The sequence below is a fragment of the Podarcis raffonei genome, chromosome Z (assembly GCF_027172205.1).
Source record: "Podarcis raffonei isolate rPodRaf1 chromosome Z, rPodRaf1.pri, whole genome shotgun sequence".
Taxonomy (NCBI): Eukaryota; Metazoa; Chordata; class Lepidosauria; order Squamata; family Lacertidae; genus Podarcis; species Podarcis raffonei.
This window is the reverse complement of record NC_070621.1, coordinates 37,397,490-37,424,984: the sequence shown is the minus strand read 5'-3', so window position 1 is coordinate 37,424,984 and position 27,495 is coordinate 37,397,490. Positions and strand designations below refer to the sequence as shown.

General features: G+C 41.1%; 1 protein-coding gene across 4 annotated transcripts in view; it reads left to right on the top strand.

Moving 5' to 3' along the window:
* PCDH11X (protocadherin 11 X-linked) overlaps positions 1-27,495 on the top strand; it is a 754,240-nt gene that overhangs the window by 241,966 nt on the left and 484,779 nt on the right. The window contains exon 5 of one of the 4 annotated variants that reach the window (XM_053375011.1): positions 10,579-11,182. The exons of the other annotated variants lie outside the window; for them this stretch is intronic. Within the exon in view, the coding sequence (XP_053230986.1) occupies positions 10,579-10,671 (93 nt within the window). The 3' untranslated portion in view covers positions 10,672-11,182. Of the gene's footprint in view, positions 1-10,578; positions 11,183-27,495 lie in introns of those variants that run through there. 4 annotated transcript variants of the gene reach the window in all.

Genomic DNA, 27,495 nt, shown 5'->3' with positions numbered 1-27,495 from the left:
AAATGACTCAAGGCTGCTTTGTGATGATCCCCCAGTGATATGATATCCATTTTGTTTTTATAGCAAGTGTAAACATGGTGCTCCTCACATTGTTTTGGACAGCTCCCATCAGCAGTAGCCAGAGTGGAAAATGGCCAAGGTTTATGGGAACTGTAGTCCAGAAACATACGGAAGACAACACATTGGTTATCCCTGTCCTATTGTCAAGTGAATCCATGCTTCATTCAATGGTTTTACAAGGTCTTCCTTTGACACTTGCTAAGCTAGAGAATGATTAAAATCGAATTTGTCATAGAAATAGCTTGTGTGTGCAGCAGCTACATTGTATATCACTCCCATGGCACTTGGCTGTAACATCTATGTTGTCTATAGTCTCGCAATATACGGCTCTTTTGTGGCAATACCAATCACGATCCCGAGATCTGAAGTTCCTGGGAGAATTAATCACTAGCAGGTTGGTTGAAGGGGGAAACAATGTTAGACAGATGGCAAAAAGAAATAATGTATGAAGTTTTATGTTATAAACTGTGATTAATTCCATTTTCATTTTAGAGCCCTGGAGGCCCAAAGCTTTTTTTTTAAATCCCCAAACCTTATGTGAGTAAATATGGTGGTACTTAAATTTCCATACTAGCGCACAGTGTCAGCTGGTTGTATTTACACTAGCACACTGTATTCAGGATCAGCCATGGAGGCTACAGCTATTGCATTCAAAGCATACATGTACATATTTCAGTTTGTTGGGTTTTTTTGTTTTTTTGTTTTTTAAAAAGATTACACAGATCTTCAGATGGCAGTTCTATCAATGGCTAAAAACCATGTTTCCAGGCGGAATACTGATCAATGGCAGGTACTGGGAAGCTACAGGATGTGTCTGATTGGGATATTGGTCAACATCATGGAATGTTGGTCTACATCATTTTTCAGTCGATGGAAAACTTGGTTGATTTCCATGTTGGAGGTAGTAGGCATGGCCATGCAGTAAACTGCCTTCCCGCACCAACATCATAATAACTTGAGTTATCACAAATCGTGTGAGTAGGGATGTAAAATAAATTTGAACCAGTTAATATTTTAAGGAGAATCTTCCAAATTCTCCCTTTTCAAAGCAGTACATGAACTGAAACACAGCCTTGCTTAGAAATTCAGTTATCTGTATTTTGTGATAGAATTCTCCAAACAAGTAATGTGTAAACAAATGCACATACTAGGGTGAAGTGTGCATATAAATTCATACATTAGTGAAAGTGCCATACAAAAACATATTAGGGGGGATTGTTTTGCAAATTTTGCATATTAAAAAGGTGTGTATTAGGAGAAATCAGCACTAAAATGCTGATGAATTCGCAAAAGGAAAAACAGACCAAACTGATGGAGAACCAAAGTTAAGAATGGAGCAATTAAGGAGCTGAGAGAAACTAAAAGTAACTTGTTTGCCCATTCCTAGATGCAGTGCACATATTATTTTTGAATGTTTATTTGTATTCTTTTGCTGCCTTAAGGTTTTGTTTCTAAGGCTCCTCACTCCACCTGCAAATGTGTTCCTATGACTGTGCTTCATTTTAGCATTATAAAGAAGCAAGCCTCTTCTTTTACATTTACTTTATATGCCCCACTACAGATTAGCAACTTACATATACATAGAGAGGGAATTCCCCCAACCCGTCCCCTGCACCCCAATTGCTCCAAGATTGTTAATTTTCAAGCCAGTAAGATAGTATTGTGCAGGTGCTACTAATATTATCTGACAAGTGGAAGCCTGTGAAACTTTACAGGAAGCTTTATGCTAGTTGATCAGAAGCTGAGAAATAGGAATGAATGTGCACATAAAGAGCTTTTATTGAGATGAAATGAAAAGAAATTGAACTATGTTGGCTTACAAGGCTGCAGTATCTCCTTGTGCGTGATTTTAGATATGCAAGTAGGTGTAATGGCTTACCTGCTACAATAGACTGCTCAAGGGGCTTTTTGTTTGCTACACTTACAGGTACAATTCAATCTCTTTCAGCTGATTCTGTGTGTTTGCTGTCTTTGTTTAGTAAGTGCAACAGCTTAAATTTCAGGGGATTTTGAGCCTGATTGCTGTCCTTTTAATTTAAAGACCAAGGCTGGGGGGGGGTGGGCAAAGTGGTCTATTGTGTTACCCCAACTTCGTTTCAGCAGCACTGGCTTCTGATTAGTAACAGGGGATAAATTTTCTTCAGTTTGCATTTTAAGGCGTTTTCTGAAACAATATGTGAAGGCTATCTTTCAAAATGGGCGCTTTGCCAAAACAAGTTCTCAAACCAAATAGTGTATACAGAACTTCACATATGCCTTCTCATAAAAGGTGGAGTGTAAATGCAATGGATAAAATAAAATGAATAAAATAATGGTTCTAGAATTTGTAGGGACTCTAGATTCATGTATTATTCATTATTATTTATTTTATTCATTGCATTTAAACCACACCTTTTACTCCAAGGAGCACAAGGTGATGGGCCTGGTTCTCCCCCATCTCCCTTAATCCCCCCCAACAACCCTGTGAGATAGGTTAGGTCTAGAGGCAGTGACTCGGCTTCATGGCCAAATGGGGATTCGAACTCTGGTCTCCCAGGTCCTAATCCAACACTCCAACAGCTACACCACATTGGCTTACTTGTCCAGGCGTCTAAGATGCACAGGGAGCCCTTATGATTACTGCATCCCCTTAAGTGCTTCCTTAACCATAAGCATAATGTCAAACAAGGACTTTAGATATCCACTTTAGATATTCATCTTTGCATACCATCTCACTGTTGCTGTGGCAAGGCTATTTTTGTGTGTGTGTGTGTGTGTGTGGTCAATAATGCTTGTGTAGAGAGACCATATTAAAAAGAGATTTTGTAATCAAAATTGCAACACAGGAAAAGCTGTTGGAAGCCATAGGGGCCTGAAGTTGTGTATTATGTTAAGCTTCAAAGTTAACTTTACATTGTTAATCACATAAATCTCTTAAATAATTAACATTTGATATTCATTGGGGCTAAGCATTTAGCAGGCTTTAGCAGCAATTAATTAGGTGCTTTCCCCAAAAGTTTAGCAGGCCTTAAAAATAATACTTGTAGAAGATGAATCTCTTAGCATATTCCACTGATTATAGAAACAGACTTTGTTGGTTTACAAGGCATCTCCTCAATCCCACCCAAAGTTGCTGTAGGTACAGGTGTTTTTAAAGAAAATGTCATTAATTCTTCAAATGCACCACCCCCCCAACCCATTTTTATTGGATAGGACTAGAGTTCAGCAGATCTTTCCCCTCAAAATCAGGAGTTAATTGGAACACCTATACCACTCCTTTGCATACTGATTCCCCTCTTCAATTCTACTTACCTGGATGGTGAAACTGGCAGCGGTGCTTCAGAGACAGCAGAAAGCTGCTGAGAGGAGGAGACTCTTCCATGCCCCAGTACTGCATATGTGTGAATCTGTTCCATGAAAAGTCATATATTCAGCTCTTAAGAACAACAACTGGCAGTTGTATACAGTGGTACCTCTGGTTACATACTTAATTCGTTCCAGAGGTCCATTCTTAACCTGAAACTGTTCTTAACCTGAAGCACCACTTTAGCTAATGGGGCCTCTCGCTGCTGCTGCTGCGCCGCCGTCGTGCGATTTCTGTTCTCATCCTGAAGCAAAGTTCTTAACCTGAGGTACTATTTCTGGGTTAGTGGAGTCTGTAACCTGAAGCGTATGTAACCTGAAACATATGTAACCTGAGGTACCACTGTAATGCTTTCAAGTATTCAAAGCACTTTACATTAATCCCATTGTAATATTTGCAATAACATTGCAGGCAGTGGTGTGTGGTCACTGGACTTCGGTGACTAAGCTAGCCCCCTAAAGGGTCCAGTAACCCTCTCACCACCTTCCGAAAGCCCGCCTGTCTTTGGGGAGGGCTGAAGTATTCTGTCAGACACCTAATGCCTGCTTCCCAAAGCCCAGGAAGCTTCTGCCCAACTTAGGGAAGGAGTCACGCTGCTCAGGCACATGATGTTGCACCCCCCATCGCCCTTACAAGCTGGTGCCTCTGGCCCTAACTGTTGCTCTATGAAAAATTTTATTACATGCCACTGGCTGCAGGGTAAGTCAATATCATCATCCCCTTTACTACAGAAGGCTTGACTGAGGTTGAGAAAAAATGGTTACTTAGTGAGTTCACAGTGAATGTGATATTCAAACCAGGGATACTCTTAAACCACCATCATTATAATTTTGTCTGTCCAATTTAAACTCCTGCCATCTATAACTTACACAATTTGAGAAATAGATTTCTGCTCCTGCTCTGCCCCCCACAATGGACACCTGAAAAATACCATACTCTCCAAAACATGTGTCAATATTTTTAAATATATAACCGAGTGAAGGGTGCACGTAGTTTTTATAGAATAGGCACTGTTGACACTAAGGAGCTCATCTTGACATAAGGTCAAAATGGAAGACTGGATGTGGAGGGGTTTGTTTTTAACAAAAAAATGACTTGCTTTATGCCTTCCTTGAAATAGCTATTTCGGGAGTTAAATACCCAGTGTCCTTAAAGCAGTGTCTTTTCTACTGCTACAATGTCAAGATAACATATTTTTAAATGTCAAGGTGTGTGTTTCTATGTTATTCATGCTTGAGATAGTCTCAGTGTGCCTGCTTTAGGCAACATTTCATGGTTCCTAGTGAATATTACAATTTCTACCTACAACTTCGCCATCTCTTAGAATTCAGGATTTGTTCTGCTTCATCTCACCTAAGGCTGGCCTACTTTGAAGATTGTTTGATTTTTGGCTTTCAAAGTGCTGTAACATTTCACCAGTTACTTTGCTCTGCACTTAACCAGGCTTCCTTTGCTTTTGAGTTTAACTATGAATCAGGCATTTTCCCTCCATTCTGTCTAGATAACTTCATTGTTTATACTACTGGTGTGGATAACATGTTTCCTTCCAAGGTGTTGTTGGAATCTAGCTCTGATCACCTCCAGTCAGCATGGCCAATGGATAAGAGCAGTGGGAGTTGGAGTCCAATAATATCTAGATGAACGTGGCAGGTGGCGCTGTGGTTTAAACCACTGCACTGCTTGGACTTGCCGATCGGAAGGTTGGCGGTTCGAGGCTCCACGACAGGGTGTGCTCCCACTGCTCAGTCCCAGCTCCTGCCAACCTAGCAGTTCAAAAGCACGCCAAAAAGTGCAAGTAGATAAATAGGTACCGCTCCGGCAGGAAGGTAAACGGCATTACTGTGCGCTGCTCTGGCTCCACCAGAAGCGGCTTATTCATGTTGGCCACATGACCCAGAAAAACTGTTTGTGGAAGCGGACAAATGCCAGCTCCCTCGGCCTGTAAAGTGAGATGAGCGCCGCAATCCCAGAGTCATTCGCGACTAGACTTAACTGTCAGGGGTACCTTTACCTTTACCTAACTATTCCACGGATAACAATACCAAAAGATTGTTGGTTTGGAAACTTAGTTACTTAGACATTGATTGGTTAGGATCTTCTTTATAAAACAACAACTCCTGGTACAATTTGTAAACATATATTTAATAACACTTTATTCTGTACTGGTCAGTTCTCATCTGGAATATTGCATACAGTTCAGGATGCTACACTTTAATAATGATGAAGACAATGTTGGAACAGGTACAGAGAAGGGCAGTGAAAATGGCCCACAGTCTGGAAACAAGTTTTGTGCAGAAAGGTTGAAGAAAGTGGGTATGTTTAGCCAAGAGAAGAGAAAGCTTGGGTGTGGGTTTGGTTAGGAAGTATGATCATACACTTTAAACACCTAAAGGACTGTCATGGAAGAGGTCAAATCTATTAGGCCTCAATTATAAGAAGCTAGATTTTATTTGAATATTTGGATAGTTTTCTAAAATAGTAAATCTGCAGTCCTAAAAGGGGGTAGGGAGAGAACTGACAGCATACTGGCCAAGTGGAAGCGAGGAACCCCTCCATCATGTCTTTCTCTTTTTCTCCATTAGTGATTCCCCCCTATTGTGAATAATGGGGATTGGGTAGCAATGCTACAGTATCTGCTCACATGGTTCTCTTCCTAGAGCAGAGGGATAGGAATTCAGAAGGTTATGGTTCCTTCATGCAACCCATCACACACACCTTTTTGGACCTTATCTGTGTCAGAGCCATGTGGCGAGCATCACATATGTTTTTGTGGTGGCAGAGAGGGGACATCAGATGTCAAATCTCCTGCCCCAATATTTGACACCTCTTTCTGCCCCTTGGAGAGGAGATTCAAAGATTCCTATAGCCCCCAGGACACCTTCATGGACCATAGGATTTAAAGGTGATAGCATCATTTTTAAACCTTTTCAGACACAGATCCACCTTTAACCCAAACATTCATCTGGAGGACCCACCTTTTAACACATTACCCTTTATTTATATGGAGGTAGTGCTGCTGTTGCAACCCACCTTAGATCAAGCTTCAACCTAGTTGTGGGTCTTGTTGATGATCAATAGTTTGGGCTGTTCCTCACTGGAGGTCTTAAAGCAAGGTCAGATAGTCTATGTTGGAAATGTTCTAGATCTGGATTTCCTGCATGAACCAGTGGGTTGGAACAGATGGCCTACTAGGGTCTCACCAACTTATAAACACATGCTGCCATCAGCTGGAGGCAGAATTTAGCATATCAGAGCATGAACTTGGGGGTTTAAATCTGTGGCTCAAATCCTAGCTCACAAAATTAGAAGAGTGGTCTTAGGCAACCCAGTGTCTTTCAGCTTTTATAATTCCAGTCTAGGATACACAGCTCTTTTGATAGTATGCATGATGCTCTGCAAAAATGCTATAGGATTTTTCTATTTTGTTTTATTTTTGTCCCTGGAATAACATCCAAAGGAGTGCAGAGATGGCATTTTCTGTATCTATCTACGCTATATGTTTTGCAGAGAAAGAAAGAAAAATCATGACTGCCCTATGATTGTACTGTCTGCGCCAGTACAAGAATGTGCACTTTTATTTATTGCTTCAAATCAGGGAAGCAGCCTTGCATCACGATTAAAATGGAGGCCGTCAGTTGTACCAGAGCATTTAGGATTGTATGACAATATGAATAATTTACCACTTGCTGAGGTTTCCCCCTCCCTTTCCATTGCTGCTTTCTTTATATATTCATTTAAAGAAAAAAGTAATTGGATTTCCTGCTATTGAGAATGTGGCAAGATGGTAATTGTAGGTTTAAAGTAGAGGGGAGAGAATTTTTTGACACACATACATCTTGGCAGTAGCACTGTGAAATGGTGTGGAATTCAGGAGAACACATGCCCATAGGATGAAAAACTAATTAACAACATTGTTAGATGAAATGAGGAGAGTCTACCTTTTTAAATAAAGTCAGAATATCTGATTATTTCAACAGACCCATCTTTTCCTTCATGGCCCTGACACTGAGTGAATGCAAGATAAGCATCGACCATGTGCTTAAAAGCGGATCCATAACCATACACATTTCTTCCCCCAGGGAATCCTGGGAACTGTAGTTTGTTATGGGTACTGGGGACTGTGGTTCTGTGAGGGGAAAACTGCAGCTCCCGAGATTTCCCGGGGGAAGTAATGTACTTTAAATTTGTGCTGGATGTTTTTTCAAATGCGTGGTGTGAATCTGCACTATGTTTCGAAAATGGCCTCCAAAATGGCAAGGAGAATGTTAGCACTCTCCTTCTTCAGTGTGGGGAAAGGAAGGCAACATCATGGGTCATGGATTTGCATAATGTACACATACTAATTTCTATGTAAAGATGCAAATCTGGAAACTGAAATGCAATAGATCTCACCATCATGGACTGAGACCAAGCGAACAATGTGTTTGTTCCATGTGCTGTACATCCAGGTGTGACCTGTTGATGGGCAATTTCAAGGTCCCAGTTCCTTTCCCTTCATAAGGGTTTGTATATTAAAATAGTACTTCATCTGGAAAGGCCTTTGCAAAAGGGGATTCCTTTAAAAAGAGAACTGTAACATAGAACATACATAGTGTTTACACAATCACCTAAATAACACAGACATAATTCAGAGAGAAAAGAATTCCAACAACAAAGACCCAGTGTATTATTTGAGAAAAAAGAAAATAGGTTTTGTTTCTCTTACTCTCAGCCATGTACATAACATGGAGGCATTCAACTAAGCATACAACTAAGCATAAAAACTCCCTCAAAACTACTCAGCGAATCAGGGCAAGAGCTATTTCAGCTAACATCATGCCACTTTGCCTGGATTTTGGTGAAAGCTGTGAAGGGAAAGAGACCCAGAAGACACCCTGGCATCTATAACTAGACAAAGCACCAAATGCCACAAGATAGTTGCACTACTTCCAATCCCAGAACATCAAAACACCAAGATGGGAAAAGCAACTTCTGTGGAATGTTGCTTTGGCACAAGCCTAATTTTACACCGCTAAATCCACTGTATACATAAGGTATTTATGTAGCACCATTTTTGTTGACTGCTCAGGATTGCTAAAGAGAAAGGAAGGGGGGAAGGAAGGAAGGAAGGAAGGAAGGAAGGAAGGAAGGAAGGAAGGAAGGGGTTTTTAAGTCATTGGCATTACAGTAGTACCTCGGGTTAAGAACTTAATTCGTTCTGGAGGTCCCTTCTTAACCTGAAACTGTTCTTAACCTGAAGCACCACTTTAGCTAATGGGGCCTCCCACTGTCACCATGCCGCTGCTGCGCAATTTCTGTTCTCATCCTGAAGCAAAGTTTTTAACCTGAGGTACTATTTCTGGGTTAGCAGAGTCTGTAACCTGAAGCGTATGTAACCCAAGGTACCACTGTATTAAGTTAGAGCCGTTCATTTCAATGGGTCTACTTTGAGTGAAAGTCAGTTGAATACCATCCAACTGAGCAACTGAATACTATCCAACTGAGCAGGTGAGGCCAAAGTTAGGCTATTGTCCAAAGGTCAATGCATGGACTGGAAGTATTTCTGGACTGCTTGGGGCATTGGCATGCCTCTTGCCCTTAGGCCTTGAGTGGCTCACCCATGAAGACTAAGCATGCAGGCCAAAGGCTGCTGCGGTTCAAGCTTTGACTGGCTAATCCAGGCTGAAAAACTCACTATTGATTGTGGGTGAGAAGTGACTTTGTTAGTTATGTGGTGCTATTTTTAGAATTGGAACTTGTGTTGACACCTATAGACACCTAAAATTAATGTTGACTTTGCTATCTGCATGAATGACAGCAATAAATTAACTCCCCAGTGCAGCAAAAATTAACTTTACTATTCATCTTGACAGAAATGTTGATTCTATTAATACGGATGACTAGAATAAATTGCATGAAGGGCAACGTTTTGTTCATAATGACATTGTTTTCAAGTGAGATGTTTAATACATATTTATTTGCTCCATTATTGATGGTTGCCTCCATTCTGCTGTAATGGAATTCATATTGTATTGACCACACACATTATTATTATTTTTAAAAAGGTAGTTTAAAATAAGATTATTTGAAAGAAATAAAATATCGTAATATAATAACTAATCTCTATACTTACGAGGATGCTTTAAGGGTGTTTATGAAGCCATCAACACTCCCGTGAACAATGTACTTCTTGATAAAAATGACAATGCCTCTGTATGAGCATTAATCAAGAAAAATTAGTGTCACAAGTAACATTAATTCGATTGTCAAACTGAATTAAATTCTTTTGCATGATTTCTTTCTCTTTTCTTATTAAGCTTAACTAGTGGTGTATATACTGATGAAAATACAGGTGTATTACAGATTGTTTTTACTGGGCCGATTTTCCCTTTCAACAAGTTTCATACTGCATAAGTAGGTAAAACTGGAGCTCGTAAAAGCTTGTTTAAATTTAATTTAAATGGTGCTGAATGTTGCTAGATTTTATGGGTCACTGAATACATTCATATAGTGAGCTTCTGTTTTTCCTCCAGCTGTCTTTGAATATAATGTCAGATACTAAGCCTGAAATTGTCGTGGAATCTTCTAAGCATTGCTTCATCTCCCGCCCCACAAACAAACCCACTCAATTTAATTTAATTTAATTTTAGGTACTGTGGCTTAAAGCACCACATCTCTCCCTCTTTTAAAGAGAATAGGATGCCCTAACCCAAAATATCTTGTGGTCAAGTAATTTCCTGCTGTAAGCATAAGAAGTTGGTAGTTACTCCCCAAAAGGGCAAATTCACTGAAAAATCATTCTACACAAGCTCTACTGAGTGCTATGCTATGTTGCTATGGGTGGTATTCAGCAAAGGTTTGCTCATTGTAGGGTCATTGAAATGAATGGCTATGACTAATTTTAAAAGGCCCACTTTGAGTAAAACTTACTTGAATGCTCCCAATATTTGTAAATATTTATCCCCTGTGACCTAGCATTGAGACTGCCACCTTCACAGGATAGGAAACCTGCCTTTTAATGAACATATACTATATATTTTGGAAAGCTCATGGTTTATTAATTTGGCTGATTTGAGATCAAAAGGCATGTTTCTGCCTATGTCTGGATACCATTGGATACAGTTTTGAATCAAGATGGTGGACTGGACTGTTTAAAACTGCAATGATCTTAATCCAATTTTGCATAATTTTTCCAGAGATCAAGGAGCAGGTATTCATCGGTTTGGATACAAAAGGACAGCATTGCGGACCCAGTCACAGTCACCCCATCCCCAGGGAGCAAGGCCTAGCTTATGAAGGTGAACAAGACAACATTCTGGGATTTAAAAATGACTACAAGTTTATTGATTCCAGATGTAGGCAGAGTTTGGCTTAGGCATTGGGTCTATATCCCTCTCAACCTTTGGGTGGAGGGCTGAGACATGACAGGGTCAAGCCTAGGATTAATGGGTCCTCTCCAAGATGCAGGTCTAAACGAATGGTCCTCCCAAGCTGCTGGGGGGGGGGAAGTTCTATGGCCATCTGCCAGACGCCTTGACTTGTTGACAGAGACTTCAAACTAGACCCTCTAATGGGGTACCCTTGTGAACGCACCCTTCTGAGGTTGGGCTGATGCACCACTTCACCTCCCTACCTGATGTTAGACTAAAAGGATTCCACCCAAAGCTTTATCCACCAAAGTTGTGACTTTTGTTATGGGGAAGGCAACACCTGCAAATGGAGCCAATCTGTTTGCAGGAAAATTCCTTCCCAGCTCTGAAAGCGGCAACCATTATTTAACCACAGCAATGTCAGTAAATGCAGTGCCGAAGGAAGGAAGGAAGGAAGGAAGGAAGGAAGGAAGGAAGGAAGGAGGGAGGGAAGGAAGGTAGGTTAGCATATAAAACCCACAGCATAACTAAATGGGGGGAGGGAGGATTTGTTCTTCGGCCAACTGCAGCCCTGAAGTCGGGTGCAGCTTGTCTTTTTATAGGTTAGGGGCAGACCAGGGTGAAGCCTGCTCCGCTCTGGTCCACTCCCAAGCCCCACCCACTCAGCCTGTCCGGATCGGCCAGAATTCAAATATCTGGATGGCGGGAAAGCCCACCACTCCAAGTGGCCGGCCTGGGGGTTCCCAACTGCCAGCCTTCTTGCCCAGCCTTGCTCCCTGGGGTTTGGGGCCTGCCACAATGGGCAACAACCACCACCCACCCCGGGACTAGGTAAGCATTTATTTTGAATCAATATGGCAGACTGAACATTTCAAAACTGCACTGTTTTTTTTGGTTTCTTATAATTCCTGAGCAATGCCCGGTACAAGGCTGCTAGTTGAAATCTAAATCAGTATTCTCAACTGGCATGTTTTAAGATGCAGGGACAGGAAAATCCTCATAAACAGTGATATAGTGGGTCCTCCTCCATTGTTTGGGAGAGACTTTCTCTACCAGGATTGTCTCCATTCATGGTTATTCCACCTGTCTGCAGGAGAGAGAAAAGTGAGACTGTGGGCCTCCATCCATTGCCTTAGCTGGAAGGAGCTGGAACCTACCCACCCATTTCCATCTTCATCTTCAACAATCTGGATTAATCAATCAGGCAGTCAGTGGGAGGTGTGAGACAGAGATGCCTTCCCCATTAAGTTCAGCTGTGACCAGTGGCAGACCTACATTTTGGGTGCTCTGAACCTTAAACTGTCATGAGGGCCTTTTTGCAACCAGCAATGTGGTCTGGGTAACCACTGTTATCTTCTTCAATGGGGTTGTTCCGTGACAGATCACCACAATTTAAAAAAAAAAAAAACTACTCCAATTTTGCTTAAAATTGCTGTACGCCCCATCTTTACAACATCTGTGTTACTGATTCTCAAACTTTGCTATTGTTGGAATATATACAACAACAACAAATGATCAATTTGAGTTGAGTGATTCAAATCTGGTCTACTAGACCCAAATGTTTTACGCAATGTGGACTAAAATTGTTTCTGGGGCCCCTCTGATTTTAGGGACCCTGAAGCTTAAGCTTCTTTAGTTTCATAGTAGATCTGCCCTTGGCTGTGGCCTGTTTGTGTTTAGCAAGTACCCTTCCAGCATGTTCATTACACAGTTTTAGCATAAGGCATCATTAAAGAGTTGATACCTTAAATTTGCATATTTTGCTGTTCTACCCTCATTCCTTTTTTCTTCCCATTTTGTCCACATCCTCCAGCATTTCATACAGACAACAGGGGCATTCTTAGGGGCATCCCCTTTCTCACAGCAATAATCATGCCTTGATCTGTGATCCCGTCACTCTTCCATTATCCATTCCTGAAGTCTTTTCTCTGCCTGCAGTACATTAAAGAAGCTATAACAATTTATCAAAACACACACAGTTATTAAAACACACATAACTCCCAAACCAATTTGGCAAACATTTTTCAAAACTGGAATTTTGAGTCTATGTGCATGGATTTACATGGAATGGCACTGGAGTAAAAAAGAAGCAGCTCTTCCCTACCCCACCCCACTGCCCTGACATAGAAATTCAGCTTCTACAGATCCAACATTTCCCCGGGATGCAAAATAAGACAGAAAGTGAGTTGGGATGAGACAATGTCATTGGTGAGGAGGAAGAGGGGACAATTTAGATGCAGGTTTGTGTCATTTCTCTTATAGAGTACTTTTACAACAGGTCTGTTGGCCATTATTTCAAACTGCAGTGTTCTCTCTCTCTCTCTCTCTCTCTCTCTCTCTCTCTCTCTCTCTCTCTCTCACACACACACACACACACACACACACCTCATGAGTGCCTTGGTAGAAAAAGCAGTGTATAAAGGAAACCATTAAATAGTCAACAATATAGGTGCTCCTCAGTCTTCTAAGAAATGGACTACACTTTACATTAGCTACATAGCTGTGCCTTTTCAGGGCAGATTTGTGGTGGTTGTTTTAATACAGTGGTACCTCGGGTTAAGTACCTAATTCGTTCCGGAGGTCTGTTCTTAACCTGAAAGTGTTCTTAACCTGAAGCACCACTTTAGCTAATGGGGTCTCCTGTTGCTGCGCTGCCAGAGCCTGATTTCTGTTCTTAACCTGAAGCACTATTTCTGGGTTAGCGGAGTGTGTAACCTGAAGCGTATGTAACCTGAGGTACCACTGTACAGGTATTCAGCACCACCACTCAACCCAGTATGGATTTAGACTGTAACATGGGGGGCATACCCTCCAACTTTTCCCAACCCAAATTTGGGACACTCCCTACTCCAACGCTGCTGCTGCCCCACCAGGTCACCTCAGACCACCATCTGTGTAAATCTAAACACTCCTTATAAAAAGGGAGAGTGGACACCACACACAAATGCCAACCCTTTGGACCAGAATCTTTTGCCTTATTTAAAAAGCAACTTACTAGATTCTCCCAGGAAGGGAAATTTGGAGTCTTAAACAAGGGGCTGTTTAATTAGAAAGCAGGAGAACTTGATTACTTAATATCAACTTCTGCATTCTAACCCAGAGGGATACACATTGTTTTAGCGTATGTACGTGTGATATATATATATATATATACATACACATACACACACACACACACATACATACATATATATATATATGCATATATATGTTGATCAAACAAGTGGCCACTATTAGAAAGGACAGTTTAATTATGCAAGAGTTTAGTTGAATCTGGAAAGCAGCCTGGGGACAACATTTTTTACAAACGCTTCCACATGTCAGTTTGGCATCCGAAGCCAAACACTTGTGCTATGAAATGAAGGCCGAAGCAAATACTCTAAAGAAAATGCTTGCAGCTTGGATAATGATGAATTGTTCTTTTAAAATCATCATTTCCCTGCCTGCTAAATGACAGCCCACAAGGATTCATTTCTTTTTTCCTTTCTTAAAAGAAGAAAAGAAAAGGCATATACTACAGCTTTCCCAGCCAACCTTGGAAGCTGCCTTATACCAAGTCAGACCATTGGTCTGTCTAGCTCAGTGTTGTCTACATTAAGGGTGGGGAATCTGTTGCCTTCCTGATATTGTTGGCCTGCAACACTTGAGCTTGAGCCCAGGAACATCAGGAATGCAGATTCCTATTCTAATCCATGCTGATTGGCAGCAGCAATACAGGGTTTCAAACAGGAGTGTTTTCCAACTCTAACTGGAGGTGCCAGCAATTGCACCTGGAACCTTTTGCATGCAAAACATACTTATCATTTAAAAAAAAATTATTTTTCACTATTGCACCTTGAGGAGGTCAGATCAGCATATGTTAAAAACAGGAAAACCATGATAGTAGGCAAAATATATAGGAGGCCTCAAAGGAATGGATTTAGAGAGAGAGAGAGAGAGAGAGAGAGAGAGAGAGAGCAAGCATTCTACCACTCAGCTCTGAGCCTTTTCTGCAGCCCTTGACTCAACGGCTGGATATACTGTTTCTGGCAAAGTTGATCACCGGCAGCCTCTCTCAGCTTTGGATTGCAGAATTCAAAGGTGTTGCATGAGCTGATATACCTGAGACAATGTGCAAGAACACTGCATTTCTGATGCTTGTCCCTGACAAATCACTGCCTCTGCCTTGTGATCTTGGGTTGTTGTTATTGTTTTTTGTTGGGTTTTTTTTGCATTTGAGGATCTTCATTGGTGTGATTTGTTAGCACTGCCACCCTGCAGAGTTCAGCTTCCTTCTCTAAGTCTCTAGAAATTAAATTTGTGGTGGGAAACAGAGAAGGTCTTCCTGGTTCCCCATAACTTCACTTCTCACAGTGAGGGAACCATCAGAAGGTCCTCAGAGCTGGACCTCAGCGCCCCAGTTTGAAGGATTGAGGATGGAGATGCTCCTTCAGGTATATAGGGCTGAGGCCTGTGTGCACAGATAATTTAACTGTACACTCATACAGTAATTCAAATGTGATATTCAATGAGTGTATAGGCACTACCTATGTATATAATGGGGATATTCACACATTAAGAACATGCACTAGAGGCATTCACCTTTTATGGTCAGTGAGTGCATAACTGTATATCTGTGTACACAGTAAGCTCAATTATAAAAAGTGCCAGGAACACTGTTGCCACCTGGCACTTGCTCACTCTATTCAGCTCCCTTTCCTCTCTGCCCCATCCCTATTTTCCAGGAACAGTCTAGGATTTACAGAAGCTGTCCCAGTTTCTGATTTGATCCTAGAATGTCCTGCTTTTCCTTAGGACACCCCTATTTTCATCGTAGAAATGTTGGTGGGTATGGTAGGACGTCCCTGTTTTCATTGGAGGGTATGGAGTTATGTGACCCCTGAGCCAAGGAGATAAGTAACTATACAACCTTCAGAAGACAGCTAAAGGCAGCCCTGTATAGTTTTATTATGTTTTTATATATGTTGGAAGCTACCCAGAGTGGTTGGGGCAACCCAGTCAGATGGGTGGGGTACTACTACTACTTCTACTAGAATAGGACGTCTCTATTTTCATCGGAGAAATGTTGGAGGGTATGTCATAAGAGCTCTGTTGGGGCTTGGGAGTAGGGGCTGGGAGTGAGCCAAGGAGGGAAGGGGGCTGTGCATGCTGGCTGGCTCTTGCTCACAGTCGCATCTCTTGTCATGCTCTGTGAATGTGCACCCTTCCTTCTCTCCAATACATTAATAAGCTTTTCTCCTCCACAAATACTACACACACATAGAGAGTGAATTTACTTGTTTGTGGGTTTTTTTGCATGTTGTTTTAATGAGCTGTCTGTTTGAAATGCACTTCTAAAGTTTTAAATTATGTATTGATATCTTGTATGCTGTTTACATTTTGAGGTGGGGCCCCGTGCACAAGCATGTGTGGAATATCCATTGGTTGGCCGCTGTGACAGACACTTGTGTAGGGACAGCTTATACTCGTGTTCAGTGTAACGTGTACAACCATGAAAGCTGAGTTGTACAAATGAAAAAGTGTACACTCTTTCACAAAAGCACTTATACCTGTGTAGAAACTGCTTGTGCCTGTGTAATGTGCAAACACTAGAGAACAAGCTTACAACATTTTTATATAGAACAGTAGTGGAGAACCTCACATGTCTAATTTGGCCCACAAGGCAATTCTCCCTAAGCCAGGTATCTTGCCCTATACCTGGACATCATATAAGTCAGGTGCTGTGCAAGTAAAGAATAACGTAGAAAGAAAATGTAGGTAGATTGAGAAGTGCATTTATTATAAAGAAGTGGGTTCATATGCATTCAGATAAATACATTAAATGTATCTCTGTGTTAACTTTAGTAACTGGAACCAGAAGAATGGGGAAACTTATTTTATCATTTTAGAGAACAGTAAGGTAACTGCTGAACAAAACACATATTTCAAATGAAGTCAGAGAGGATTTTTGTTTGTTTGTTTCCTATCTGATTTTTCACCTGGAGGATCATTTCTTCATCTTTTCCTTCAAAGGTTGTCTCAACTTCATTTACAATTGCCAGAGGTGATGGTAGCAAAACAAAGGCTTTCCATTTAGCATACTTTAAAGAAGTTTTTGGGGTGGGTTTTTTTTTTTATCCGGGGCGGGGGGGGTAACAATTCACCTAGACTACACTGCTCACTCGATCTTTCTTTCCGGAAAACTAAATTTGAGAAGGATGAAGGGACCCTGATTTTGGAAAGGCTTGGTGTGCAAAAGATGGGTGGAGGGTGGGAGGGGGAAGGAATATGAGATGGGAACATTTGATGGGGGTGGTGGTGAAGTCTTCTGGCTTTCAGCTGGTGGCCTTTAAAAGGTTTCTTTTTCCATATAGAAAACCCCAAGAGGCAGAGTGATCCTAGCTGCAGAAGGCTTGTCACTTGCAAGGATAATGAATCCAGCCTGGAAGATAAATTGTTCGGCAGGAGGAAGGTGGCTGAAATTTTGATACAAGTGGTGTATGATCATGAGAGCTTTGTCTGTAATGATAACACAGCTGTTACTTCTTGAGGACTGAGCTGCCTCACCTTTAGTGGGCTATTTGTCTTCTTGACTCGAAGCATTATCCTTTTAAGTGACACTTTTTTTTTTTTTTTTTGGCCCTGATCTGCAGATTTGCTAGCAGAAGCCTGACTGTGAAACAGAGGCTGCTGAACTGGGTGTGAGTGTGTACTTTCCCTTTTCTTTTTAGTACAGTATTTCCAAACAAAGTTGCCTGGCTGAAGTTGTAGGTTGGTGTGTGTGTGTGTGTGTGTGTGTGTGTGTGTGTGTGTGTTTGTGTCTGTGTGTGTTTAGTGTGGATTTGGGCTAAGAAATAAATCTGATGAAAATTTTATTTATTTTTATACACCTTCCTGCCAAATGCTCTGAATACCCTACAAATATCTGTAGGCTGCAGAGGGAAGGGGACACCCTATAGATTTATTCACTTCATGCATATACCACTTTTCTGTAAAGGCACCCAAGGTGCTTTGCCAAGGGCCTTGCAAAGTTCCCTCTGGTACCTGTCTTCTGTGTCAGTGCCTCTGCTTCTATCTGACAGACATGTTGACCTAGCAGTGGTAACAGCAAGCAGCACTGTTACGATTAGTGCCAGATCCCAGTGTGATGCTACATTAGGGAAACTGTTCCAGAACTTGCAACCTGCCAGTGATCAGAATGCAAATGGGTACTACAGGTGAAGTATTAGAGGTGGGGCCTCATTAAGTTTGGGGGCCTAGTGGTTTGTGGACCTAGTGGCTCCTTGATCATGTCATGTGTCAACACTGGCTTTGAACATTTAAAAAATCCATTACTACATAAAGCAAAAACACAGTGGTGATGCTACAAGATATAAGTCAGCAGCACATATAAAAAAACATTTTTAAAGCATGGGTGGCAGTGGTGAGGTGATATTTTGCATATAAATGCTAAGTGTGGGTCTCTCTGGACAGCTGCAGAATTTTGATGGCAAACTCTCTGTCCCATAACCAATACCTTTAGCTAGCCAAGAGATAACTCTTTCCCCTCCCTTCCATGGGGCTACGTAAGATCTATCTGTGCTAAGGGAATCAAGGCTGTCCAGGCCAAGGAGCTTGTGACATTAGCTCTGGACGTGGTATATAGATATAGTCAATCAGTGGCAAAATAGCAGATAATGCAGATGGACCAGTATAGGTTTAATATGAACTTGTCACTGAATATGTTGCAAATTCCGACATAGGCTGATATGGTTCATAACAAAGAACAACTTCCTATTGCAGCATCACATCTGATTAATTGTAAGAATGAAGGCATTGTCTTAAAGTATAACAAGAGCTGCTCAGTTTTTCTCACCCTCCCCCCCTCAAAGAAGCAAATTGCTTGTGATCTGGATGAAAACACTTGATGCATGTTATTAAGAGCATTTCCCTGTTAATTAGAGAAGCTCTCAAATGCTCTTGCCATATATTAGCATGCTTAATCAATGCTTCAGTAAATTCTGAATATGAACTTTGGCTTAGACTATTCTCTCCTCCTTTTTTGTACTGTGTTTGCCACTGATTATAGGATTCATTGGTTAACTAGTTAATGGATGCCTTGCTGAAACACTGCTACTGGCAGTATAAGGATGAGGCCTTTGCAGGGGTTCAATACTAGCAATGTGATAATATGCATCCATTGATCCATAGGACAGAGAAGTAAACCAGAGGTGAAGTCTGGTCTAAATTCAGGGGACCTGTGGTTTAGAAGACTAGGAAGACATAGATAAAGGCTGTAGGAAATAATCCAGGGGCCAGGCAAATAAGAACCGCAGCAGCAAGGAACAATAAGAGAAGGTTATCAGTGGTTCTGCCAAGTTGACAAGGAACTACTAGCTTCTATGGCTGGGGAACATTTTTCACTGAGGGCTTCATCTCCTCATAGACAGTTTTCCAGGGACTACACTCCACTAGTGGGTGGGACCACAAGCAGAAGCAGGCAGAGCAACAGATGCATCTGTTACTTTTGTATAGTCGGCTACATTCCAGCCTCTCAAAAAACCAGGGGTTTCTACACCCTCACACACATCCAGGTGAGCAAGAAGCACATTAATAGTCAAGAATGCATTCCAGTGAGACAAATGGGTGGAACAGAGTACATGAGAAGCATGGTCTGGGGTGAGGGTGTAGCCATGAAATAGGCCAGACAGCAAGATAGAGAAGGCTGCAGGTCCACATTGAAGTTCCTCATCCCTGCTTTCTGCCAACCAAGGATACCAACAGGACTTCCTGAATTCAGTACACTGTATGCTGATTAAGCCTCCCCCCTCCCCCTCATGCAGCCAGTTAACAAGAACTGTTGCTTACATACATAAACATAACCTAGTCTACCTCACAGGGCTGTTGGAAAAAAAATAAAGGGTTGAATTATGGAACACACTCCCACAGGAGAAAGTGATGGCCACCAACTTGGCCATCTTTCAGAGAGGGTTGGACAAATGCATGGAGGATAAGACGACTATCAGTAGCTGCTAGCCACAATGGTTATGCTCTGACTCCAAGGTCAGATGCAGCAATGTTTCTGAATACTAGAGTGATCTTGTGCTCAAGTCCTGGTTGCAGGTTTCTCCTAGGCATCAGGCTTGGCCACCGTGAGGACAGGAAGCTGGACTAGATGGGCCATTGGTGTGATACAGCAGCTCTTTTTTATGTTTATGCCATGCCGTTCACAGATCTTGCAAAGAAAGTGAGAAAAACTGCATCCTTGCTTTGATTGCAATGAGTCATAGTACTGGTATTTACAGCAAAATACCCAAACATACGAAAAGTTTGCCAACCTTGATAAACAGCAAGCAAAAATACTCTTAAGTTTGTGCAGTTTCACAACTTTGGTGTCTGAACTACCAACTCTCACTTTAGCATATCTAACAGGTTGTTTTGAAGATTAAAAGGGGAAGGAGAAGGCAGTATAAACAGTCTTGAGTTCCCCGGAGGAAATTCAAGATACAGATATTCAGCAAGCAACAAAAATGTGCAGTTTCACGACTCTGTGCAAAACATTCACACACAAAACATTTTGCCAACCTTGTATAAAATATTTCCTTGTGTGTTAAAGTACAGTTTAAGAATTTTAACCTGGTGCAGCTGTATGGTGTTTGATTACAAATTAAAACAAGTTAAAACAAATCACAGTCACAGGCATAGGGTTGGTCCCAATAAAAACATCTTTGCTCTGGCCTTGGACATCTGAGATATGATTCCGAAAGAAGGGTCTGCAACTTTAGCCTTCTTGGTAGCCACACCCAAAATTGTGGCTGTCAGAACCTGTGCCCCTCAACTTCCTGGTCTTGGCTGCTGTGTGGCAGAAGAAGTCCCACATAACTATTCCCCACCCCCCAAATTAGTAAAGTGTAGGAGTAGGATTGTGCTTTAAGAGCACTGAACACCCAAAACCACCCTTTCCTGTACTACAAACCTTTGAAAAGGTGTTAGGGCAGTGGTGGTCATGGTATGGATCTCTGCACAACTGCTAGGATGAAGCCTGCTGACCTCTGTAGTGCCATGGCTGTGAAGATGGATGGGGCTTATCCTGCACACCAGATAGTGGAGGCACACACACTGTTGTGAGCATGCTGAGCAAACCTGTGGAAGCCTGGCCTGATAGGTGTGGATTTTGTCAGAGTTTATTCCTTCCCCAAACTAGAAACTCGAGTTTTCCTTGGAGAAGGAACAGGGGGAGCAGCACACACCTTCAACAGCTCCCAACACCACCAATGAATTTGAGTATCTTAGGACCCAGACATCCCATCCATAAGACTGGAAGTTTCCACAACAATTGGATCTCTGACACCCACTCAGGATAAATGCTGGGGCCACAGGATCAGAGGAGGCATTGCAGCAGGCCGAAGCTTCAGAGCCACCACCAAAGTGTCTAGAAAGCTACATGTCCATGTACTCAGGAAAAGCAGGGGTTTCATGCCCAAATCAGGTCCTGCCTTAGAACCAGGAAGCCTCCAGCTCCAATATAACCACTGAGTTTAAACCAGGGCTAGTAAACTAATTCCTATAATCCTTAGTCAGCATGGCCAATGATCAGGGAAGAATGCATCAGGGATTTGGAGGGCCATAAGTTACCCATGCCTTGTCTAAACAGAAGCAACATCTTCTGTGAATCTCCAAGCTTCCATGCATAGCCTTTTCTGAATTGGAGTACATGCAGGATTAGAAGCAATGAAGCAACCACTATGTCCATGAAATTAGCACAGTCTATAGACTCAAGTTTCTACAACGATGAATGCCACTGTAATCAACGTGTAGTCCTTAGACATTATGGAACTATTTCCCACTTCCCATGATTCTGGTCCATGGGTTACACATTGAAAATTGCTGTTGTAGGCATCTTCAGGTACTGATATAAAACAGGGAAACCGTTCTCACACTTTCTCTCTTCTTTTGTTTATGCGCTTTCCAGCTTCCTTGACATCCTGGTCCCCTAAGGAGTTAATGCCATTCTTGATTTACCCCCAGTGCCTTTTCTTTCTGCAGCACATCCCAATGAACTATGAAGTCCTGGCGCATAAAGTTCACTTGGAGTAGAATTACTTACATTATAATGGAAAGAGAGTATTTGAAAAGAAGCCATCTGATCTCTGGTAGTAAAGGTTCCTAATTCCCAGACAATTGACTTGTGGAGAACGTTAGTTCCTTAGCATTTATGTTATAGGTCAATTAACTTTGGCAGGGAAAAATAAGAATGACAACATCCCTATTTCCATGCTTTTGAATCCATGGTGATCTCTCAGGACCCAGAGCTTTCTAATCTTTCTTGAAATTGAGCTTTCAGTTTCTAGTCAAGACTAATCAAAGCCAATAAAAGTATTACATTTTTCATTTCTCTGTGTATTCTCTCTTCTAGAACTGAATGTACCTATTAAATGTCCTGTTTTTATATAAAGAGATTGAAATATTTGACAGATGAAATTAAAGGTTCCTTTATTTCTGGAAGGTCTCTCTCTGTTTCCCATGTGTTGCATTCCCCTAAAAAAAATCCCCAGGACAAATCTGCCTCTTATAAATATATTTCACCAGGAAAGGGGCAGCTGAAGAGTTGCAGATGGTTGGCTATATTTTGTGTTCTGGTCCAGATTAAATGCACCCTGCCCCACCCCTCAAAGGAGTATTTAAAACCTGGGTGGCAAAGAACAGATGAGGAATGGGGGTGAGTTGACTCAACTCCAGAAGCTCAAAATATAATTGTAAATTTTATTTCTGTTGCTTTGAAAAGGTTTGAACTGGCATATTGAAGAAGCACAACTAAAGTGCCAAGCATCTTGGCAGATAAAGTAGTTCTTATGGATGCCATGAACTATTTATTCAGTATTGCAGTAATTTCTATGCCATTGCTCTCCAGAAACTGAACTCAAAGTGTCTATATGCTTCTTTTACCAAAAATGGATACTCGTTCACACACCTTGATTAGGGATGGATGATTTGTGTTTTGCTACCTTGTTATTTTTGCAACTAAGCTATGGCTTAGGTGTGAATATTTGTCCATTTTGCAACTATGGTTTTACAATTATGGTTTATTGATTTTGCAACTGAACTATGGTTTAAAAGAAAGAAAATAGTTGTGTATGAATCACTGTTTATGATTTATAGGCATTGCAAATAAAGAAAAACACAATAAAAAGAAAAACTGCTACAGACACAGTTCTCACCAGATTTGGCTTATATTTCTTTGTATAATAGAGTAAATGAATAAATTAAGGCAAAGGATCTGTTAATACTTTTATTAATATTTTCTTGTCATACAACAGTTCAAAACTAAAAAAACACACCAAAAAACCTTATCTGATATCAATATTATAAACTGGTGGAACAGTATGTGGAATTTAGCCCTTTAAGAAAAACTTACCTGGTACATACAATGTTTTAATAGGAAAGTGAAGCCAGACTCATTTATTGTGGTCTAGTGGGGCTTCATTGAATATATCAGCAAAAACAGTTACATCTTTATCTCTCCCCCAGTTTCACAAGACATTAGGGACAAATGAATCTCTTTGCGAGTAATCTATCACCTTCTGTTTATTGCAAGTTATGTTTTATATCTTTTACTGTACACTGTATTGTCAACTATAATTTTATAATAATTATTAATATTATATTTTTATTGTATTGTCAACCATGGTATCCTTCTGGAGAGGCTGGAGAGACAGTCTTGTTCTTGACAGCAGCAGAATCTGGACAGGAGCAGATCAGCCATGATTTCAGCAGTATGCAGAACCAAATAACGATAATTTAAAGCAATATATGAATGAGAGTACCGTATATAGTTTATGAACCTTCCCAAAAATGATACAAGTCATCATTTTAGCACTTGGATCTGATCTTGAATAATGATTTTGCTCTGAGTTAGTTGAGGTTGTGTTGCAAAATTCCTCTCCTTACTGACCAATAAAGGTAGTGATGTTTTTTTTTGGGGGGGGGTGTAGTTATCTTTCAAGGTTGACTAACTCAGAACTTGCCTTTCAGTTTGTGGTTCCTGCACATTCATTAAAATAATGAGTGTTCCAAAATGAGCAGCACTGTCGATTGCAGTGTTAGCAAATAGAGGAAAATGAGCTTCTCATATCTTTGGTTGTATTATAGTGAGTACAGTTTTAATGACTTCTAGGTGATGCTTGTGATGAAAAACACACGTTTGGCTAATTAGGCCCATTTATGTGTCTGTGGCAAACTGGGTTTGGATATGCAATATTTTATAAGCTGAAATACTTCAACATGGAATATACACCGTGTATTTTCCAACATTTAATAAAGGCAATGTGGGCAGGGCAAGCTGTGTTTTTCCTTACCTGATCTCCCATCATCGGCATTATTGCACTGAAAGGGAGGGAAATGGAGGGGGGGTGAGACAGGATCTGGAATGTCAGTGTAGTGCAAACACATGAGGGGAGGTGGCTTGTTCCCCACATTTCTGATGTGCTTGGGGAAATTATATGAAAATCAGATATCATGAGACTACTGAAACACCTGCACAGGTGTTGTTTGCCTGTATAAACACCTTCACACTTTCTGCACAGGGCACAGGGGAGAGGATGGTGAAAAGATATTTCCTTTCCTTAGATTCCACTTTTAGCAAGATATCACATTCATCTAAGTAGTCACTTATCTGTTGTCATGGCTCTGAGCTCTATCTGCTCTCTTACTCTTGTCTGTGTTGCCTCCCTCTGACCATCCTTTGCTTTTATTTCAAATTCACCACCTAGGTGTTCCACAGCCTTTTAATCTCTCATCTTTGTGTTGATGACCCATAAATCTCTCTAATCATCCAGTCCTCTACCTTGTCAGCACCTTTCTTTCCTCTTCCTGAATTTCTGGCCATCATATATCAACATCTTGAAGATCTGTCTTTTTCCTTGTCATTGTTACCACAACATTTTTCAGGCAGGCTCTTCTTCAATTCTGTCTTCATTATCTGAAGACCGTCCTTAGTCCCAGCCTCTCTCCCTCTCCTCTGTGATAAAAGCAGTGTGTTTTTAAAGCTTGTCTCCTCTGCTGTCAGGCTGAAGGTGTACTCAGGGTGTGGTCTGAATGTTGGCACGATAAGGGATCCAGGGAAACAGTTTGTAAACTGCAATACCCAACATCTTACTCCCTATAGCAATAACTATGAAGTGAGATGAAATGCTCAAAGTGTTTAGGGCAGGGCTGACCAAGTTGTGGCTCTCCATATGGAGTTGGGACAATGGTCAGGGATATGTATTCATTTAGAAGTCCACAGGTTATTCAGCTGCTTTTATTTTATTTTATTTTTAAAAGAAGTTGAAAGCAGACAAATAAATAATTGAATTGAAAGAAATACTCTCCCCACTGAAGAATGTCTAGTGTCATTGTCATTTTCTTTTTGGAAACTGGTGAAACACACGTCTTCCAGCAGTTACTGAAGAAACTTTATTCACTATTGTCTGACACACTACTGCTGTTCTTGCACTGAAAGAATAAATTCAAGTTCTAAATAATAAAATTAGCATGGATTAAAAATGTGTACAAGGGCCAGCCTTATAATATCACTAAAAATATATGGTGGAATAAAGTGTCCTTAGGGACCACTAAGTCAAATAGGGCAATCTTAAATTCAGTTTATGACATTTCTTCATTGGTTTACAATTTTCTTTCTTTCTTGAAAAAAATCATCTGCAATTTAGTGAACATTTCTCCTAATATACACATTTCTGTCATGAGAGAGATGGCAAAGTGGCCCCTTGAGGGTGATCTCACAGCTCCTGTGGATTGACATAAATGTAATTGATTCTCAAATAATCTGTCCCCTAACCTTTCAGGGTTTTAAAGCTTAGTAACAGCACTTTAAATTAAGTCCATCAACCAATAGTTAACTAGTGCTGCTAATTCAAAACTGGAGTGACTTGATAAAACTTGCCTCCACCTCTACAATGACACCTATTGACAATTTAAAAGAATATGCAATTTTATGTGATTAGTTTAGTTTGGACCTTAGTTGTTGGGGGCTGATAGCTCCTCTAAGTACATGGAGACAGCATCGCAAGAGGCAGTTAGTTTAACTCCCCTGCGGTTCCAATGAAAATCACCCACCTAACCAACCTAAGAAAGAAAAGTGTCTGTGATCGCCAATGGGCAACCTCTCCCCAGGGTTAGTAGCTTGAGAGAAGAATTTCCTCAGGACCATAGCAGGGAAGAATGAGTTAACCTCTTCCTTCCTACATGTGGTCACCCTGATGAAAATATCAACAGCTTAAGGACAACTATAGTTGTCCTGAATGGTATATTTCCCAATGAGAAGATTCTGCCCAGGTGAACTCATGTTGCCATTTTTTCCCTCACAGCAGCTGGTTCCCCAGAGCCAGAACTTTTCCTTCAATATAGCTCATCTCTGGACTCAGCCTGGCTTATGGCTTTACTCCATCTTGAACTTGAGGCTCCAAACCCTATTACCATTTGGACTGCTGATTCACAAATAACTCCTGGCAATTTCACACTTCATGCTGCCAGAAAACTGCTACTTTGGGTAGCAATATAAGAAACGACATTTTCCTGTTAATGATTTCTTCCCATTTCTGGTGAAGCCAAGAGCAGGTTTTGGGATCCAAGGTGTAAACTGGGCATAAGATCTCTTCTTTGCAGTCAGTATGAAAGAAAGATTATCAAGAGAAGTTAGAGATGTGTATATATGAGCAAAGCTACACAGCAACTTGAAAAGTGTATTTAGGATAGGAAATTATTATATAAAATCAAACTGATGCTTAGATCCCAAAGTATCCCAGTTCTAAAATTGTATGTAGCAGAAGACCTTACTCAGAGGACCCTAGATCTCTGTGCGTCACAGATGTTTCCTTGCTCCCTATGGAGATTTATATCACTTACAGTAAGGACAAGCAGATGCTCCCCTCCCCTTTTCAGCTGGCTTCAGTCCTGAAGTCTGCGTTTCCATCAAAGCTTTCAACGCTTTTCTTCAAATTAGCTTATTTCAGAAATGTTAGCCTCAGCATCTCCACTGAAACCTTTTAGCAGAAGATTTTTGTTTGAATAAGACAGGAAAGGATTGAGTCTAAAGGAGCCAGAGAACCTCAGGGGAGTCCAACAAAAGTAAGGCTGGACTAAAGTAGTAGCCATCACAGGAGGGAGGGAGGAAGGGACTAAGTGCAGCAAGGAAATGAAACAAGGAAGGTAAGAAAGAAGGAGACAAAATGAGCCATTGTGAGAGGAAGGGTGTTAATGAGGGAGAAAGAGAAGGAAGAAGATGAAAAGAAACAAGAAACAAATGACAAACAATGAAGAAAATCTAGGGTTGGTATCTGTTTATTGGATCAAGTCAGGCAACTGGGCGTATCAAGTCTCCTTAAGGATCAGAGTTAAGGCATGTCTAGAAGGGACCAAGAATAGTAGTATACAATAAATGAATAAAATTCCCAGAGCACCCAGAGAGGATACTAGGTGTACTTTCACTAGGGGCAGCACATCCTGTAGCACCACGTAAGGTGAAATGGGAAGGTGCCACTACCTTGCTACTGAAGCCTCCCTTACCTGGGTTGTGTGGTGGTGCCTCCGAAGTGGTGGCAATGATGGCATATTATGAGAAGTCTCATAGAGTGCATGAGATCTCATGAGATTTTGGTGAGATCTCACAAGATTTCAGTGAGATCTCATGAGACTTTCATTGAGATCTCATCTTGCCAGATCCTGCCACTGCTACTTCTCCACCTGTGGCAGAGGCAGCAGGGTGGGCAGGGCACTTGTGGGGGCACC